This window comes from Carassius carassius, chromosome 47, assembly GCF_963082965.1.
Source record: "Carassius carassius chromosome 47, fCarCar2.1, whole genome shotgun sequence".
Lineage (NCBI taxonomy): Eukaryota > Metazoa > Chordata > Actinopteri > Cypriniformes > Cyprinidae > Carassius > Carassius carassius.
This window is the reverse complement of record NC_081801.1, coordinates 11023232-11043743: the sequence shown is the minus strand read 5'-3', so window position 1 is coordinate 11043743 and position 20512 is coordinate 11023232. Positions and strand designations below refer to the sequence as shown.

At 40.2% G+C, this 20512-nt stretch overlaps 1 protein-coding gene across 1 annotated transcript; it reads right to left on the bottom strand.

Annotated features, from left to right (window-relative positions):
• Positions 1-15523: 15523 nt before the first annotated feature.
• Positions 15524-18125, bottom strand: LOC132130300 (olfactory receptor 52N5-like). Its single transcript, XM_059541987.1, has 3 exons — positions 17668-18125; positions 17227-17635; positions 15524-15583 (listed from the first exon to the last, which is right to left on the bottom strand). Exons 1-3 carry the CDS (start codon positions 18123-18125, stop codon positions 15524-15526), a joined length of 927 nt encoding a protein of 308 aa, XP_059397970.1.
• Positions 18126-20512: the final 2387 nt, after the last annotated feature.

Below are 20512 nucleotides of genomic sequence, written 5' to 3'. Positions count from 1 at the left end.
CGTGCAAAACGCTGCGTCTCAACAGCGGAGAAAAATCAGGATCTTCAGTCAGGCAGGCGTGTGATGTGATACTGTCAATGTCCTATCGTCATCTTGTAGTTGTTGCATTCGTGACAACATATGCTCTCTACTTCTGTTGGCATCTCACAACACTTGCTACTAAAACACCACCAATTTTGAAGAGATCTCTGTCTCTGATAAGAATGGCTGAAGCGAAACAGTCGTTCCGAAGCTTTGCGAGATCCCGAAGGCAGATGTGTCGAAACACTGATCCGAAGCGTGATTCGAAACACCCATGTCACGTGACTATGACCAAACGAAGCCTCGAAGTGTTTCACTAATTGTTTCATCAGGTTTTGTGAGAGGAGTTTGACTTTGAGATAGCGGATTTTTGGTGATATAGTGACATAGTGCGATTTGATTAGTTATAGGCAATTTAGACTTACATTTAAATTTACACAACACATTGACTGAGAGGCTAGAGACAGACAGAGTATACATATAGTGACACATTAATAGATACATAGATATAAATATATATAGACAGCTAGATTAATAGATAGATACATATATAGATAGATTACAGATACATATATAAATACATATATTATAGATAGATACATATATAGATACATAGATTATAGATACATATCTAGATACATAGATCGATTCATATATAGATAGATAGATTTGGATAGATAGATAAAATGGAAGCTCCCCAGAAGAGATGCCGTACATCTGTGGTGTGGGAGCATTTCCATTTAGAAACCCCAAATAAAGTGAGATGTGTGTATTGTGATCGGCAGCTAGCCTACTGCAACAATACATCATCCATGCTGCGCCATTTGAGGAGCACTCATCCTGCCATTTTGCAGGGTGCAGAGGATGGCATTCCCCCTGTACCTAGGCCTGCTACTGACACTGCTGGGCCATCTAAGCAAGGTATGCATTGTTTGGGATATAATTATAATTGAAATATAATTACAACCTTTTGGGACACTGTTTATAAAGTTTATAAGTTATATAAAGCACTGATTATAAACACTGGAAGGTTTCCAAATAATGAACCAGTAGGCTATACTTTTAATAGATGTGCACTAATTGAAGCTGTATTTTTCCAATGTATTTGTCTGAAAGTATGTTTTGTCTTCTCTTTTAAAAGTCAGACAGAGGGAATTGGATGAGGCTCTTATAAACATGGTGGTGAAGGATCTGCAGCCCTTCACCATCGTGGACGATGAGGGATTCAGGGCATTTGTGAACAAGCTTGATCCAAGCTATGTCCTCCCATTCCGGAAGGTGCTTAAAATAATGGTCAGCGAAAAGTACAACAAAGCCAAGGAGAAGACAATGGAGGACCTACAAAAGGCCGTATTTGTTAGCCTTACAGCTGACATGTGGTCCTCCATTAATATGGATGGATATCTTGGTGTGACTTGCCATTACATAACACCAGAGGCAAAAATGGCAACTGTTGTACTGGGTGTAAGGAGGTTTTACCAAACCCACACAGCCCAGCATCTCATGGAGGCTAAAGCCTTGCTAATGGCTGAGTGGGGAATAACCTCCAAAGTTCAGTGCATGGTGGCTGACAATGCATCTAACATGATCCTAAGTGCCCAGCTACTCCACCTTCGCCATGTCCCATGTTTTGCTCATACTTTAAATTTGATTGTGAAAAAGGCACTAGATCAAACCCCAGTCATCAATGAAATATGCCAGAAGGCCAGAAAGATAGTGGGGTTGTTCAGATCCAGCTGCAAAGCAAAGGACAAGCTTGTGGAGATGCAGAGCTTGATGGGAAGACCAACTCTGAAACTGATACAGGAGGTTGACACGAGATGGAACAGCACATTTGACATGCTACAGCGCTTGTATGACCAACGTGAACCAGTGGCTGCTGCACTTTCCAACTTAAACAATGATACTGCTCCCCTGACAAGTATTGATTATGACATTATTGAACAATCATTGTCAATACTGCAACCATTCAAACTCGCAACAACAGAGATGTCAGAGGAAAAGAGAGTGTCTGCTTCAAAGCTTATACCACTGTACAGGATGTTGCAGCACAAGCTTGCACAGAAAAAAGGAAATGCAACGCAGGAATCAACTGTTCAATTAGGTAGGCCACAATGACCATACTACCCATGTGATTGGCCATAACTGTCATATTATTGTCATTATTATAAATATGTGTTTCTCCTGTTTTGGCTCATAGGCTCACATCTGCAAGAAGGTCTGCACTCCAGATGTGGAGGTTATGAGAGTTTTAGAGCCTTGGCACTGACTACACTGCTGGACCCAAGGTTAAAAAATGTGGCATTTGGAAATGCTGCCAAAGCCCAGGAAGCTGAAAAGCATATCACACTGGAGTGTGCTTCACTGATGCGTTCAAACACAAATCCTGGTGAGCAGTTTCAGTCTGTGTTATGTTATGTAATCTGAATCATGTAATATAATATATCCTTCATATATGCCGTCAGTTTAGGATTTGTTACTAATTGCTGTTTTCATTTTTATTCAGACCCAGAAATGTCAACATCACACCCATCATCATCATCATCACCATCACCATCAACATCAACACCAGTAGAAACACAGGACAGTTTATGGGAACTTTTTGATACTCGCATCCATCAAACCAAGATGATACACAATGCTACAGCTGATGCCACAGTGGAAGTGAAAAAATACATCAACGATGCGTATTTGCCCAGAACTCATGATCCACTAACTTACTGGAAAGAGAGAGCAGTAATCTTTCCTCATTTGTATGTCCTTGCAAAAAAATATCTTTGTATGCCAGCAACAAGTGTCCCTTGTGAGAGGATTTTTTCAAAGGCTGGAGAAATTATCTGTAAAAAAAGAAGTAGGCTAAGTCCTTCCACAGCAGATAAATTAATATTTTTGAATAAAAATCTCTAAAAAAGTGAGACATTGTGGCTTGATTTCTTTTATTAATATTCATTTTTCATGACCAAAATAACATTATGCACAGTGAGGAGCCTATAGGTTACAAGCTTCACATATTAGAACATTATAATAATAAAAAAACAACACATTTTTTTAATGGCTCGTCAAGGTTGTTTCAGATCAACACCTGCAAGTGACCACTAGGTGTCACCGTTGAGACGGGTGTCGGATTGATTCGAAGCCTCGAAACAATATGGCACATTTGGTTCAACTGTTTAATTGGTTCACGAGGCCTCGATTTTGCCATCACTAGTCTCTGAGGCTTGAAGACGTGCTGCTGCAGCGGATCGCTCCTGAGTACTTGGTCTGTGTATTCTGTTTCAAATAAATATGGTTGTGAAAAAAATTCAACGTTGTCTATGGATATATTGAAATCGTCTTCCGTTGCAATTTCCTGTACGTCTAAATATGTTTAGATCTTCACAGTGAAAGGTAATACTTCCGAAATCTGTGTAAACCATAAGCAGTAAGTGTAAACAATGAGTGATGTACACGCGCGAGAGATCGCTTCCGGCGCTTTCCGCGCTTGCGCAGACTAAAGCCAGAGCGCGCGCGCACGTCACATCGGGAAGAACTCGCGAACTCAGATCAGTTGGACGTGGTTGTGTACAAGACAGTGTTGCCAGACGTACGATAATTATCGTATTTGTACGATAATTTTCACCTCTGTACGATGTACGATCAATAATGAAAAAAAATCCTGTAATGTACGATAATTTCAGAATTTTATGAAAATTTAAATGGTGGTAGTTGCAGTCATAGGGCTTCTTTACTCATACACGAAATCGGCTCATTACAGACACTCTAAATGCATTCGTGTGCACCTCAGAGTGTGTTAAGAATGCTGGAGGGTGCCCTGCTTTAAAGCCAACGAGCACTAGTTGCGGTCCATGACAGAAAGAACCCCTTCGACATCTGGCAACACGCAGGATTCCGATGACAGCGGCTCAGATGTGGAGTTAACTGCACCACGCAGAAACAGCTAAATTCCTTCTTAACTGGATGCGACAAATCAAGTGTTAAAATCATTTAAATATGTTTTAATATGCGCCACGCCCGAGACAGTCACTGAAAATAATGGGATAGTATTTTGTCTCACTGCTTCCGTCCAACAATACGCCTTATCTATTGTGGTAATTTGCAGGTCGTGTCGAAATGTTGTTGGTTTAGAATAGATAAATAACTCTTTTGACTCGTGTACGATAATTTTCTTCCAAATACGATAATTTTGAACTTCTGGTACGATACTTGGGCATTTCCAATCTGGCAACACTGGTACAAGAGGTAAAAACGATATAAATACTGTTTGTTTTCTTACACAATCCGCTCATTTCGTGTCTTAGGTCATCAATGTGTACTTACGATGGGGAATTGTTTAATTTGGACTCCTCTGTGCATGCTCTTTGAGGTGGTGACCATAGACATCCATTATGTGAGTCACAGACAAGAACGGTTGGACCTAAAAATATCAAAATGGGAAATACTGAGGAAACAGAGAAACCTACATCTTGGATGTCCTTGAGGTAAGCTAAAACATACCAAAATTTAATTTGAAAATGAACTATCCCTTTAATGTTAGCAGTTGTTCTGAGTTCTGAGTCCCCAGACTGTGATTTTGTACAATCATGTCAGTTTTAAGACGCATTTTTTATTATCACTTTTTTATTAATGTTTTACTCTACAGTTGTGCAGTTTTGGGGGGATACAGTACAGGCCAAAAGTTTGGAAACATTACTATTTTTAATGTTTTTGAAAGAAGTTTCTTCTGCTCATCAAGCCTGCATTTATTTGAACAAAAATACAGAAAAAAAATTAATATTGTGATATATTATTACAATTTAAAATAATTTGTTTTCAATTTATTATACTTTAAATTATCATTTATTTATTTCTGTGATGCAAAGCTGAATTTTCAGCATCATTACTCCATTCTTCAGTGTCACATGTGACATCGGGTCTATCACATGATCCTTTAGAAATCATTCCAATATGATGATTTATTATGAGTGTTGGAAACAGTTCTGCTGTAATGTATGTGTGTATATATATATATATATATGCTAAATCATGAACACAATGACAGGGTGAAATGGGCTTTGATGCATGGGGCGCCAGGTAAAATCTTGCCTAGGGCAGCAAATTGGTCAGGGCCGGCCCTGGGTTATCAGTAGGCATTACAGTGTCCAGGACCGAGGTCATGAGCCATGTTTCAGACAAACAAAGGATGTTACAGTCCCTAATGTCCAATTGGAGACTTATCCTGGTTCTAAGATCGTCCATCTTATTCTCCAGAGATTGGAAATTGTCAAGCAGAATGCTCGGAAAGGAGGACTGTGTGATCTTTTTCTTGGTCTTTTGCGAATCCCAGCACGTTTCCTGTGGTGTTTCTTGATTATTCAAGTGGCCATTGCTTATCTCGGTGTACCAGAGAATCTCAGATGGCCATGATGGGTTGGAGGATAAAGTGTCCTGAAACAGGTTATTGAAGCGGTGTCCAGTGTCCAAAAGTGTTTCATTGTTGTAAGTGATCAGTGCAGACGATATGTGTGTAAAAAGAGAGAGCAAAAGAAAGTAATAAAGTAAATAAAACACAATCTAAGCAGAGGGACTCAGCGGCACCATAATATACTTTTTTCATGAGCTCATACATGTCAACGTTTCAACCCTCTGCAAAAGAATAACAAGTAAAAGCATAGCATTTCTTGCTTTTATTCAAAAAATAATAAAGAGATAGTGACAAGAATAGTTATTCAAATTGGATACATAATGACGAGAATAAAATTCAAATTGGATACATAATGACTAAAACAAAATTCAAATTGGGTAAAAAAATGTATAAGTAATAATAAAACTGATAGAATGACGCTACAGACTGTCTAACCAGTAAAGATGATTTACACATGACATATACCCACGATCTAGTATGTACCTTGTTTTTCAAATTTTTTGAAACAAGCTTCACTCATTTACATCAGTTACATAAGCTAACTCCTATCCCTTGAATGGTAGCGGATATCTCATCTGGAAATTTCTCTGAGCATTACAGCCAGTTTATCAGCTCTGTTAACACACGTCAATGCATCCCATGTAACCATAACTCTTATCATAACGTCCATTTGTTTCTTGAGATTCTTTATAGGTCTAATTTGTCCCTCGTAAACTTTCTCGGGATCACACACATGCTTGATAGCCATAAGTATCATTTCAATCATCTGCACTTTATAACAGGGATAAACACAAAGTCTCAGAAAAAATTCTTCAAGCTACAAACAGTTGTCACACACGTTGTCGCTGTCACAGTCTGGAGGGAGACACGCTGCTTTGCCAGAGATCTACAGCATCATAAACAACTTTCTTGTACAAACCCGATTCCAAAAAAGTTGGGACACTGTACAAATTGTGAGTAAAAAAAGGAATGGAATAATTTACAAATCTCATAAACATATTTTATTCACAATAAAATATTGATAACATATCAAATGTTGAAAGTGAGACATTTTGAAATGTCATGCCAAATATTGGCTCATTTTGGATTTCTTGAGAGCTACACATTCCAAAAAAGTTGGGACAGGTAGCAACAAGAGGCCGGAAGAGTTAAATGTACTGTGACGCGTGTCCCGAAGCCTCATCAGCGTCGCCCTGGAAATACACGGGGAACACCTAGAAACCTTGTCACAGGCTGATCGGTCACGGCCGCCGGCAATCAAGCGTCAGCTACATAAGCCGCAGCCACCTACACACAAGTGAGTGATCACTCCAGAAGACTGGATTCTAATGCTGCTTTCACTGTTCCCCTACAGAGAGCCCGTGACTGATCAGCACCCCACGCACGGACACGCCACACTTGGAACACCGCCACAATCAGCGCACCAGCCAGCGAGTACTCCTGCACTTCCTTCTTACAGTTTCACCTACCTGACAATAAAACCACCCTCCGGGGCCTTTATTTTTGCACTCCTCGCTGTTGTGTGATTCTTCACCCCGTTACACTGGTGGAGAATGCGCGCAGAGGCCTGAAGAATCACCGACAGCCGCCCTTACCCTAAAAAATTAAACAAACAAAATAAAATAAAAAAGAAATAAAATAATTTATTTGACCGGGGATCCCACCGCTAGCCATGTGGCGGACCATGTGGTTATAGCTGCATCGTCCACTGTACCCCACCAAGGGGGGGCTCCACGTGCAGAAGTGAAAGTGAACGGCCACCCGTTTGAAGCTGTCCTGGACTCCAGGAGTGCGGTCAGCCTCGTCCACCCTACCGTCTTGTCCCCCCGCCCGGAGCTTAGAGCCCATCTTGCCATCACATGCATCTACTGGGATACCAAGAGGTGGCATCGCATTGAGTCACCATCTTGGTATCACCAGGGTCCTGGCCGGTCGAAGTGGGGATTGTTAAGGATCTCCCTGTGCCGATGCTCTTGGGTAGGGATTGGCCCGGATTTGACCGCCGCCTCCTCACTGCTACACAGTCTGCCAGCCCCAGTGGGAGCCGCCGAAGACCCCTACAGATGAAGGGGGGCCGATGTCGTCCTGTGCTGCTGGCCTCGGACAGCGCCAGAGAGGGTGAGTCCCTAAGGGATCATAACCTTTACCTTGATGTCTTCCAGCAGGTGTCCGGAGGGGGCGACATCAGCCAGGCCCAGCACGAGGATGACCGGCTGAAACACTGTTGGGCCCAAGTATGGGTCATCGAGGGGAAAGAGGTTCAGCCGGGCCCCCAGCCGGTCCCAAACTTCATCGTCCGGAAAGGCCTGCTCTACTGTGTCGCACTGTGGAGGGGGGAGGAAAAAACCTTGCTAGTGGTGCCACGGACGAATCCCATCCCATGGTCGGCCACTTCGGAGCCCAGAACACCATCCAACGGATCCGTGACCGCTTCCACTTTTCCAGGCTGGATGCTGAGGTGAAGTGGTTCTGCCAAGCGTGCCCGACCTGTCAACGAATATTGCCATGGACACCTCCCCCCAGTCCGCTAATTCTGCTGCCCATCATTGAGGTGCCCTTCGAGCGGATCGGGATGGATCTAGCGGGGCCGCTGCCAAAGTCCACCCGGGGACACAAGCACATCCTGGTGATCGTTGATTATGCCCACCCGGTACCCTACATCCTCTATGGCATCAAGGAGGTCCTGCAAGCTTCCACGGGTTTCACCCTCTTTGTGCTCCAGTTCGGGCGGCAGCCCCGTGGCCTCCTGGGTGTCGCAAGAGAGGCAAGGGAGCAGCAGCCAGCTGGACACCGGTCATCGATCGAGCATGTCTGTCTGATGTGGGAAAGGGTCGACAGTGTGATGCCCTGAGTCCGGGAACACCTCAGTCAAGAGCAGCAGGCCCTACAATGCCACTACAACAGGGCAGCTCAGCCACGGGAGTTCCAGCCTGGAGACCACGTCCTGGTCCTGGTCCCCATTGCAGCCTGCAAATTCCTGGCCACCTGGCAGGGGCCGTACACCGTGACCGAGAAGGTGGGCCCGGTCACAGCCCGGCTGAAGATGGGAAAGCCAACTATACCATATAAACTTGGGTCCAGGACCCAACTCTCCGCCCTCGCCGCCTCCTCTCCCGTGGTTGTTGACATGGAACCCCAACTGTCGGCAGCCCAGAAGAGGGAGCTGCAGCACCTTGTTGTTCAGTTCTCTTATGTGTTCTCCCCCTTCCCGGGCGGACCAACGTCGTGCAACACGACATCCGAACACCACCAGGCCTCATCATAAGGCAGCAGCACTATCATGTCCCGGAGGCTTGGCGACACGCCATCGAGGAGGAAGTCAAGGAGATACTGAGGTTTGGTTAATCGAACCATCCCGGAGCCCCTGGTCCATCCCCATCATCTTGGTTCCGAAGCCAGATGGCACCCTCTGGTTCTGCAATGGCTACCGCCGCCTAAATGAGATCTCAGAATTCAACGGCTATCCCATGCCCAGGGTGGACGAAATCCTCAACTGGCTTGGGAGGGCCTGGTATATTTCCACCCTCGACCTGACAAAGGGGTACTGGCAAGTCAGACACACAGAGGAGGCCAAGCCCAAAACAGCGTTCTCAACCCCAAGCAGCTACTGGCAATACCGGACCCTCCCGTTCAGCTTGCATGGGGCTCCGGCTACCTTCCAATGCATTATGGACATCCTCCTGCAGCCCCATCAAGCCTATGCTGTCACCTACCTAGATGACGTCGTCGTCAACTCCGAGCGGTTAAAAAGGACAATCTGGAACGTCTCCGGAGGGTGCTGGGAGAACTTTGAAAGGCTGGACTTACTGCCAACCCACGGAAGTGTCATCTCCCCTGTACCGAGGCCAAGTATCTGGGGTTTCAGGTTGGACACTGCCTGATTAAACCCCATGAGAAGAAGGTTACGGTGATCCTCTCTGCGCCACGTCCCACCTCCAAGATGCAGGTATGGGCTCTTCTGGGGTTGGCAGGGTATTACCGCTGTTTGATCCCTAACTTCTCCTCCTTAGCAGCCCCCCTGACAGACTTGACCAGAAAGGGGCAGCTGGAGAAGCCACCATGGGGCCCTGCCGAGGAGGAGGCGTTTTGACGGATCAAGGCCGCACTCACATCGGAGACAGTCCTACGGGCCCCCGACTTTAACTGCCCCTTTCTGTTACAGATGGATGCCTCGGACACTGGATTGGGAGCCGTCCTCTCCCAGGTACAGGATGGCGAGGAACATCCAGTGATCTACATCAGCCGAAAGTTGACCCCCGCAGAACAATGCTATGCCACCGTGGAGAGGGAGGTGTTGGCCATCAAGTGGGCAGTCCTGGAGCTAAGGTATTATCTGTTGGGAAGAAAGTTCACCCTGATTACTGACCATGCCCCCCTACAGTGGATGGCCCGGGCGAAAGATACCAATGCCCGGGTAAGTTGGTGGTTTCTAGCGCTCCAGGACTTCCACTTCAGCATACAACATCGAGCCGGGACAGCCAACGCCAGCGCCGATGGGCTCTCCAGGATTTGGTCAGTTTTCGTAAGTCTGTCAGGGTACACTCCCCACCCATCCCTCAATCTCCCCAATGTACAAGAGGACCAGGGCAACGCTTGGGGGGGGGGGGGGGGGGGGTCACGTGTCCCGAAGCCTCATCTGCGTCACCCTGGAAACGCACGGGGAACACCTGGAAACCTTGTCACAGGCTGATCGGTCATGGCCGCTGGCAAACAAGTGGTGGCTACATAAGCCGCAGCCACCTGCACACAAGTGAAGAAGACTGGATGCTAACGCTGCTTTCACTGTTCCCCTACAGAAGGCCCATGACCAATCAGCATCCCACGCACGGACATGCCGCACTAGGAACTTCACAGTAATACCTGACAATAAAACCACCCTCTGGGGCATTTATTTTTGCACTCCTCACTGTCGTGGGATTCTTCACCCTGTTACAGTACATATAAGGAACAGCTGGAGGACCAATTTGCAACTTATTAGGTCAATTGGCAACATGATTGGGTATAAAAAGAGCCTCTCAGAGTGGCTCTGTCTCTCAGAAGTCAAGATGGGCAGAGGATCACCAATTCCCCCATTGCTGCAGCGAAAAATAGTGGAGCAATATCAGAAAGTAGTTTCTCAGAGAAAAATTGCAAAGAGTTTGAAGTTATCATCATCTACAGTGCATAATATCATCTAAAGATTCAGAGAATCTGGAACAATCTCTGTGCGTAAGGGTCAAGGCCGGAATACCATACTGGATGCCCTTGATCTTTGGGCCCTTATACGGCACTGCATCACATACAGAAATGCTACTGTAATGGAAATCACAACATGGGCTCAGGAATACTTCCAGAAAACATTGTTGGTGAACACTATCCACCGTCAAAAAAAAAAAAAAAAGCCATATCTAAACATGATCCAGAAGAGCAGGCATTTTCTCTGTGTCAAGGCTCATTTAAAATGTACTGTGAAAGGTGGAAAACTGTTCTTTGGTCAGACGAATCAACAGTGTTGAGTACTCGAGACTCGTTTCGGTCTTGAATTCGGTCTTGGGACCCGTATTTTAATGGTCTCTGTCTTGTCATGGACTCGTGTGCATTTTGACTCGGTATTGACTCGGACTCGAACATATTAGGAGTCCACTCGAGTCCCAATCAAAATATTTCATGATTATTATTGTATGTTAATATTTCTTTACATTTATATTTGATTGAATGGCCCTATGATTTCTGCGTTTTCACGCAGACGGAATCGCAGAATCCAGTCATAAAAAGGAATTTACAGTTTAACGCGGAATGTCACAGAATATGTCAAATTTTGAATTAATGAATCAAAAGTAGATCAATTGCACTTACATCAAATCATGATATGGAATAGTACTAGAGGTCGACCAACATTGGATTTTGCATATACCGATAGCTAGGTTGGACTACACTGGCCAATACCGATTAATTAACTGATAGTTTTTCAAATGGATACTGAAAAAAAAACTGTACTGAACAATACTAATAGTAGTAGTAGTAATAAAAGTAATAACAATTCAAGTTATAGTAAATGTTGAAATTACCACACTCTAATAGGACCCTTTGAAATCTGTTTAAATTTTTACCTAAATTCCATTTTATTTATTTCCAAGTTCTGTTACTTAATTTTTCTGGATTCTGTTTTTTTTTTTTTTACTCCACTCCTTTTTAATAGTTAAATTAAAGTTTATTGATAATAAAGAAAGTCTAATTAATTAAAATCATGAAACTTATCAAATCAATTTAATAAAAGTTTAACAAAAATTACGATTAGGGCCCTATGAAATGTTTTATTTTTTTCTCACCATATTTTTTATTGTTACCAGATTCTGTTTTAGCATGTCTAATTATTTGAATGCATAAAACAACTTAATTTCTTTAGTTTTTCTTAAAGAAGGCTAATGATTTTTTTCCCTAAATATTTTTGTCTGTATTTCAATTTTTATTGTTATCAAATCAAGGCATGAAACATTAATTTTATTTGTCTTTTAATTACTGAAAATTAAGCAAAACTTTTTTTCTGCAAACAAAGGGGATTTAATATTCAAAATCAAACATGGATGTGTGAATAATCCTTAAAAAATGATGATGGTTTCATTATAGTAGTAGCAGGCTATATACATTCTACTGAACAATAGAATTCAAAACAACTTTTATTTTGACGGGATGCCGTGTTCTGTGTATGTGATATGAGGCTTTTGCTCAAATCAAACGGTCAAATGCTCATGAAGTGACTCTCAGAGCAGTTCTGAAGATGTTCTTCATGTATTTTTGTCCTCATTTAGTGAGACGGCAGACGCTGAAATCCCTGTGAGCATCACGCACGCTAAACTGTGAATTTTGTTTTTATAGAGCCCTACAATTATACCAGCACAATGTTTACTTTCACACTTTAACTGCTTCTGTTACTGAGCAAATTTCATAAGGCTATTTTAGGGGAAAAAATGAATAAATTAAGTTGTTTTTATGCATTTAAATAATTAGACATGCTAAAACATAGAATTAGGTAACAATAAAACTTATGATGAAGAAAAAAATTTCATAGGGCCCTAAATTAAATTTTTGTTAAACTTGTAATAAATTGTTGTGAAAATGTATGTTATTTAAAAAATTGAATCCAGAAAAATTTAAACGGAATTTGGAAAAATTAAAATGGATTTCATAGGGCCCTATGATTGACATGTTTTAATTATTGGTGATTTTCTTGTGACGTGAGATGTTAGTGAAATGTTAGTGCAGAGGCAGCAGGACACAGGTCCGGATGTCTCATGAACCTAACACATTAACTTTTTAAAACATCTGTTACATAACCAATTATTCAGTTTGCATATAAGAGCCACAAAGAGTTTGTATGCAGTAAGACTCAGAAGTCGTGGCCTAGGGGTTAGAGTTTGACTCCTAACCCTAGGGTTGTGGGTTCAAGTCTCGGGCTGGCAAAAGCACGACTGAGGTTCCCTTGAGCGAGGCACTGAACCCCCAACTGCTCCCTGGGTGCTGCAGCATAAATGGCTGCCCACTGCTGTGTGTGTGTTCCCTGCTGTGTGTGCACTTTGTATGGGTTAAATGCAGAGCACAATCTCTGAGTATGGGTCACCAGACTGTATGTCACGTCATTTTAATCAAGTAAATAAAATACAGTGTACATGCCATATTATATTTTATATACTGTTTGAGTATGATACCAATTTTATTGTTTCCACCAAACATTTTACATACTCATTTCTTTAGGTCTTGTCTCAGACCCAATCTCTCTGGTCTCGGTCTTGACTTGGACTCGACCCTCTCTGAACTCGGTCTTGACTTGGACTCAACCCTCTCTGGACTCGTTCTTGACTCAGACTCGAATGAGCTGGTCTCGACTACAACACTGCAAATCAAAATTTTTAATTATTTTAGGAAAACTGGGCCGCTATCATCCGGACTAAAGAGGACAAGGACAACCCAAGTTGTTATCAGCGCTCAGTTCAGAAGCCTGCATCTCTGATGGTATGGGGTTGCATGAGTGCGTGTGGCATGGGCAGCTTACACATCTGGAAAGGCACCATCAATGCTGAAAGGTATATCCAAGTTCTAGAACAACATATGCATCCATCCAGACGCCGTCTCTTTCAGGGAAGACCTTGCATTTTCCAACACGACAATACCAGAGCACATACTGTCGGAATATAATTGATAGCATTATCATCAGGAGGAGACGAGGTTAAAAGGAGTGTAATTGCTTCGCAAAGAGTCTTCCTGAGACATGATGAAAATGTGATGTGGAAGGGTACTTACTGTTCCTTATAATGGTGGTAATAAATAGTTGGGGACGGCAATACACCTGAACTTTTGGTGGGGTAAATCACAGGGTGAAACAGCTGTGTTTTAATTTTATTTTATCCGTCACGCATGTCACACCACTTGAACATTTTGTTTACGATCAAAAAAAAGAGCGCTCAGCAGATGAAGATCACGCCACTTAAACATAAATTGGAGGGTGAATATTTATTTCTTATGCTGGTCATCCCCAGACCAATCACTGAGCTTTGTCTTGTCTTCACAGGTGAATATGTACACACAGTTGTCCAGACTCTTTTGGGTGTGATCACCGAGCACTCAGTACCGGATATTCAGGGCCACTCAGTCCCACTCCACAGTCGTTCAGATCTTTCCAGATATTATTGAAAAATAATTGCCAGTCTTTATCAGGAAATACCAAGCAGTATTACAACTGTACAAATTTGTTGGTCTCTACAGACGTGTAGAGTGTAACCCAATCGAGATGGTTTGTAAAATATGTAACCAAATCAGAAACAAATCAGAAATAAATTGTCTCAAAAATTCAGTATTTTTGTGGAGAAACTTTGTTATATACAAATTGGAATTGTACAACTTTCTCTGAGCCAAAGTCAGATTTTCCATCATCTCTTTATCCCATTCCTTCTCTGGAGTTTTAGGTGAGTATAAATTGGCCATGTCTATGTATTTCACAGCTCTTTTCTAATTTTCCAAAGAGCCTGACTTAGAATGCCTTAGCCACACCAGGCGCAAACTCCAGAAAGGAGGGGGCCACAGAGAGGGCTTGAAAGTCACCAACTCTCTTCAAGGAAGAGATGGCCAAAAGAAACATAAACATCTTAAACATCTTAACTGTAAAGAATGGTAACGAATGGTTCAAAGAGAGGCCTGCTAAGAGCTTGTAGAATTATGGGCAATTCTCAGGACGGGACCTGGGAGTGAGCATGAGGCCTCAGCCTCAGGGTGCCATGGAGGAAATGCGTAACAAGCAGGTCTCTTCCTAATGACTGACCACCCAGAGGGGTAAGTAGATAAGGCCAATATGTACACCTTCAGGGTGTTCTGTGGAAAACCGTTCCTGCAGAACCTCCAGCACTGAACCAACCAGACAGTTAACTGGGACTTGTAGCACCAAGAAGTGAAAAAAATCCCACTTCGAGGTGTACAATTTCCACATGGAGGGAGCTCTGGATTGAAGTATGGTCTCAACAACCTCAGTTGAGAGCACTGTTGGGGAAGCTACTCTGAAACTGTAGTTTGACCAGCTACAAGCTACTCATAAATTACCATAACCTACAGTCAAGCTACCCTTCTGAAAAAGTAGCTAGCTACACTACAAGTTACTTTCAAAAAGTATTTAGCTATATTAAAACTACTTTAATTTTTGTATTATTAATATTATATTCATATTTTTACAATGAACATTAAAAAATAACTAAATAATTATTAATGAAGAATTGTAATGAAGTTATAAGTAAAATATCTGGGGTTTAAAACAACACTGTAATGCGATCATGATTTCAAAGAGTAGAGGTAATTCAGGTTGATTGGGACAATTCCAAGCCATTTCAATGACAAAAAGTGTCCCAATAATTTGATTTTGTAAACTATCCAATACATACAATAAGAAAAAAGGCTACTGTAAAGTTAGATATTGTAACAAGCGACCTCGGAGACAGAAGGTTAGTTAACGCAGGTATATTTATTGAAACAGAAGGATGATGGGACTGAAGGAGAGATGAAAGGTGAGCAGATCCTTAACTGAGACAGAAACTTGAGATGGAGTTATGGACTGACGATCCTAATCCTCTTACAGGGGATTCAACAAGCTGGCAGACTGAGTGATGGGACACACACCTCAATGTAGACGCTGGAGGAAGACTTGGAAGATGATCTGAGAGGATATTCACAAGGAGGAGAGGAGATACTTGCTGGAGAGGAGGTAAGTAGACTGGTAAGTCAAATGAGTCAATGCTAGTAACTAGTTCAGAGGAGGATTCCACTGTGTAGTCACGAGATCGGATGATTGTAGCTAAGGGGGCGTTGACAAGGCCATACGGCATTACCTAGTTTTCATAGTGGCCAGTAGGGGTCACATATGATACTCAATATAATCTCAACTGTTAAAGCCATGTTGGCCAGACTGAAGCCTGAAAAAGTTTCCTGTAGGTGGATATAATCATGCTGGCCCTGACGTCACAAGACCAAAATGCCGGTTCCGCAGTTTACACGATAACACTGCAACCAGAGTTTTTGAAAATCTTCACCCTAGCAGCCGTTTTCAAAAATGTTCGGTTTCAGTGACCAGGCGCTGTGTTTGCATGTGGACGAACAGCCACACCGCAAAGAAAAAGCTGGGATTTTAAAAATAACCGCGTTTGTGTGGACAAGGCCTTAAACTGGATACGGAGGATTCATAAAAGAAGCAGGTTAAACTCAAAGCATGTGGTATTTTTATACAGTCTATGGTATTTACTGATTGTGAATGGAGACGTCGATCATCATCTGTGTGTGTGAACACTGTGCTTTGGGTGAATCCTGCCACAACCATCCTTTGCCAAATAATAAGCACACCACTACTGTATATCACAATTTTATTTTCTGTTTGATTAGTGTTCATTACAAAATTTTGGAGGGACAGATTATATTATGGCTGCGTTCATCATTGTAAAATAGACATTTGATCGAGAATGCAATAAAGAAGAAAAATTAATCAGCTTAAAAAATGCTATTATTCACCTCTTGTGTGCTTTAAATCTTCAATGTAGACTGCATTTTAATCTTTGTTTTGCATGAATTACATTTGATTCATGTGAAATATCCTTTCCTGTAAATCCTTTGCAATATTATCAGGTGATCTCTTGTTGGTGGAAAGACTGTCAGAATAGTCGGAAGAAGATTGTGCACGCAGCTTTAATGCATTACAGGCTCGTGACTCATCAGAATGTAGCCCTTGGTTGCGCTACATCGCTACTTGCTGAAAAAAGTAGTTAGTTATAGGCAAGTTACACTTTTTAAAGTAGCGTCGCTACTTATAGCTACTCCCCAACACTGGTTGAGAGACTGGACACTATCAGCCTTTTAAGATTTGGTAGCACACTGAACTCATGAAAAATAATAGATAAACATACTAGATAAATTACACTGATTAAAAGTACATTTATACAAACTTTTATTCTATCTTACAAAAAGAGCAAGGATAAATTGTACATACATACAATAATGATATTTAGCTACAAAAAGGCATGGAGGGGAAAACATCTGAGAAATCATTATGATCAGGGGGACTTGATATTGTTAAACAAATCTCTATATTTAGTGATATTTTTGTTTTTTAATTAAGATACATGTATTTATACATATATTGCACTTTATTAGTGTAATACGCTTATTAAAACACACTCGTTCCCACTTTTTGTAATACTTCATATATATGAAAACCCAAATGTCATGACTATTTTTTTTTATTATGTTTTCGTCTTTTTTTTTGCACGTGAAACATTTACTTTTGATGCAACACATACAGTAAAAACACTTTTGCGCACTGCTCTAATATTTAACCCATAGATAAGAGGATTGAACACAGGTGGGACAATCACCAGTTCTAGAGCCAAAAAATTACGCAAACTCTCTGAAATGTCATTTGAACCATATCTGCTATACATAAAATCAAAAAGTAAAGCAAAAGAGAAATTTATCAGTGAAAATATATGTGGCAGACATGTTTTCCAGAATTTCCTTCTGTTTTCTAAAGATATTTTACATGCAGCGATTAGTTTTATATAGGACAATATGATAATTACTACAAAGCTAGAACATATAACAGCAACAATATACCCATAGATATTATTAACAAAAGATGAAGCACAAGACAGTTTTACAATTGACCAGTTGTCACAATATAATTTATCTATGTGATAGGCACAAAATGGCCTTAAATTTGACAACAGAGTGCCAGTTAACACAGAAAATTGGGAACAATCCATGAAAACAGAATTAATTTCACACAAGTGTTTTTAGTTAATCTGGAATGATAGTCTAAAGGTTTACATATTGCTACATATCTATCATAAGACATGACTGTTAAGATTGTGAACTCACACAGTAAAGAGCTGTAAATCACAAATATCTGCAGAGCACACATATGAAAGGAGATTACATATGAATCCAATATTAAATCAGACAAAATTTTGGGGTAGAATCCCGTGGCTCCATAAATCCCATTTATACACAAATGACCCAAAAATATGTACATTGGTTCATGAAGAGATTTCTCCATGATAATGGCCATAATAAGACGGATATTAATTGACAATATAAGCACATATAAGGCAAGAAAGCAAATAAAATATGCATGCCTATATGATTTAGATTCTTTGGGCACCATTAGAGTCAGTATCCCAAAGTAAGACATGTTATCCATCATGGTAAATAGATTATCCCATCAAATCACATGAAACAAATGACAATGCAATGCAAATCGCAAACAATATTAATAAACATTTAACATGGTTTACAACTCATTAGGCTTCAATATCCACCCACTGCTTGCTGTAGGAATGACAGTGAGAGTATCTTACAAATAAACAGATTCAGAGCTGTTTGTGATCTCAACTGTGATCTTTATGAGGTCTGGTGGGTTTATATATATATATATATATATATATATATATATATATATATTTTTTTTTTTTTTTATATCATAAGGGATGTATGTAAGAGATTTTATGAAATCTCTTGGGTTTAATTATTCGCTCATGGATTTTTTTTTTTTAAACCTTAAATATTCATACTCACATTGAATAAGCTCTTATACTTTATACTCACAGTATTTTTAAAAATGTTTGTGTATGACATTTTCTAGCATGATACAGCATCTTTATGTTAATATGGTTCTAAATACCATTTTAACATAAAGATGCTGTAACATGCTAGAAAATGTCATACACAAACATTTATGTAACAAAATGTATTTGTGAATTCTTTTCTTTCTTTTTTTGACAGCCAATGCCGATAATATTGGAAAGCAGGGGGCCAATAACCGATATAAAGCCAACATAATTTTTAATTTGTATTATTATTATTATTAAGAAATTTGAAATCATTTGACAATGGATTAAAGAATAAATGTGTAAAAACCATACTTATACTTAAGATGACAAAGTATTTTTCCCAAATAAATACTTTATAAAAAAAAATATCAAAAAGGAAGTAAATCAAGTGTAATCAACAGGGCACTCAGTATTCTGGGAAGTTTGTGTGCATTGGGAATCATATTTTCCAAATTAAGCTAGGGTAACACTCATTTTACATACAGCACACGAAAAAATTGTCTCAAAACAGATTTGTGAAGGGCCTTTCCTTGATTTTTTTATTGTTGTATTTTTGTTTTAACATAAAATGGTTATTGTAGCTACTTTGTTTTACTATATCTCTTGTATTTAGATATTTTCTTTGCACATATGCATCTCTCTGTAAAATAGACTACTTTGTTAACACTGTTTTAAAAGGTACTACAAATAAAGCTTTAACCAATCACACCTCCACAACTGACCGATGAAAATCCTACGTGAAATATTATTGGCTGAGTGAACTGAGACTGGAATTCTTTTGACAATCAAAGATGGATCTTTAATTTCTTTCCAGTTTAATAATATTTAGCTATGTTAATTAAATAGAAATGGCCAGGAATTGCGTGCTTGGACGGTTTGTACATAACCTCTGTCCAACTGATTGGTCTCTGAGCAATTTATCTAAAAACAACATAGTATAACCTATGGCCATAAAGACTTTATATAAAACATCAGTTATGTCATAATATGTCAGATAGATACCTCAACTGAATTTAAAATCATAGCAACAAATTTTCAGTTGGTATGATGGCAATAATAAGTAACAACTACTCGAATCAACAACAAATGTAAAAATAGATGTACTGTAAATGATGCAAGATAACAATAAATGCTCTAATAGCATTGCTGTTTAATTATTATTATTTTAATCCAGTGTTTGTTTTCAGTTCAGATGTTTTTTCTCATGAAAATCCACTTAATATTTGCTATACATTCAATGGCACTACAATGGCTACAGTGATATTTTTGTCTGCAAAGCCATTAAACCCATAGAAAATAATGCAGTAATGTTATGGCAAATATGAAAAATTCATTATAGTGTTATATTTGTTCTCCAAATCTTAAAGGTCCCATGATGTGGATTATTTTCAATTTTTTTATGTTTTTTTTTTTTTATTATTATTATTCCCTGTGTACTTATTTTGTTAGTATGATTTTTACATTTAGAATTTAGAAATAAAAGGCATTTTTATATTCTGATTTTAGCCCTCTGGCTTGAATGTTCTGTTTGAAGGGACGTGTCTGCTGTGAGACAGAGTAATTGCCAACCGTTGTGATTGGCTGACATGTTTGCATTTGAAATGCGTATTACATGTGTAACCCCTCTCAAATACTTTTACTTCATATTTTTTTTACAATTTTTTTTTTCATACTATTACAGGTGTCAAGATTAACGAATCATGGAAGTGTTATTATATAATATGTATATAATAGCATTATTTTTGAGATCTTTTCCCATCACATGAAAGGCTGCAGTGATGAGCATTGAGTAGACAGAGTAGTGTGAATCGTGTGAATGCAGTGATCTCGTCATTGCAATGGGTTTTCTCTCACAAAAATGCTTTCACCACAACTAACAGCATACACAATATCGACATGAATACAGTAAGAGTTTTGTTGTGGAGCATAACAGCGTCATTCATTATAATGGCAGTTTGGGCAAGTATACTCGCGATGT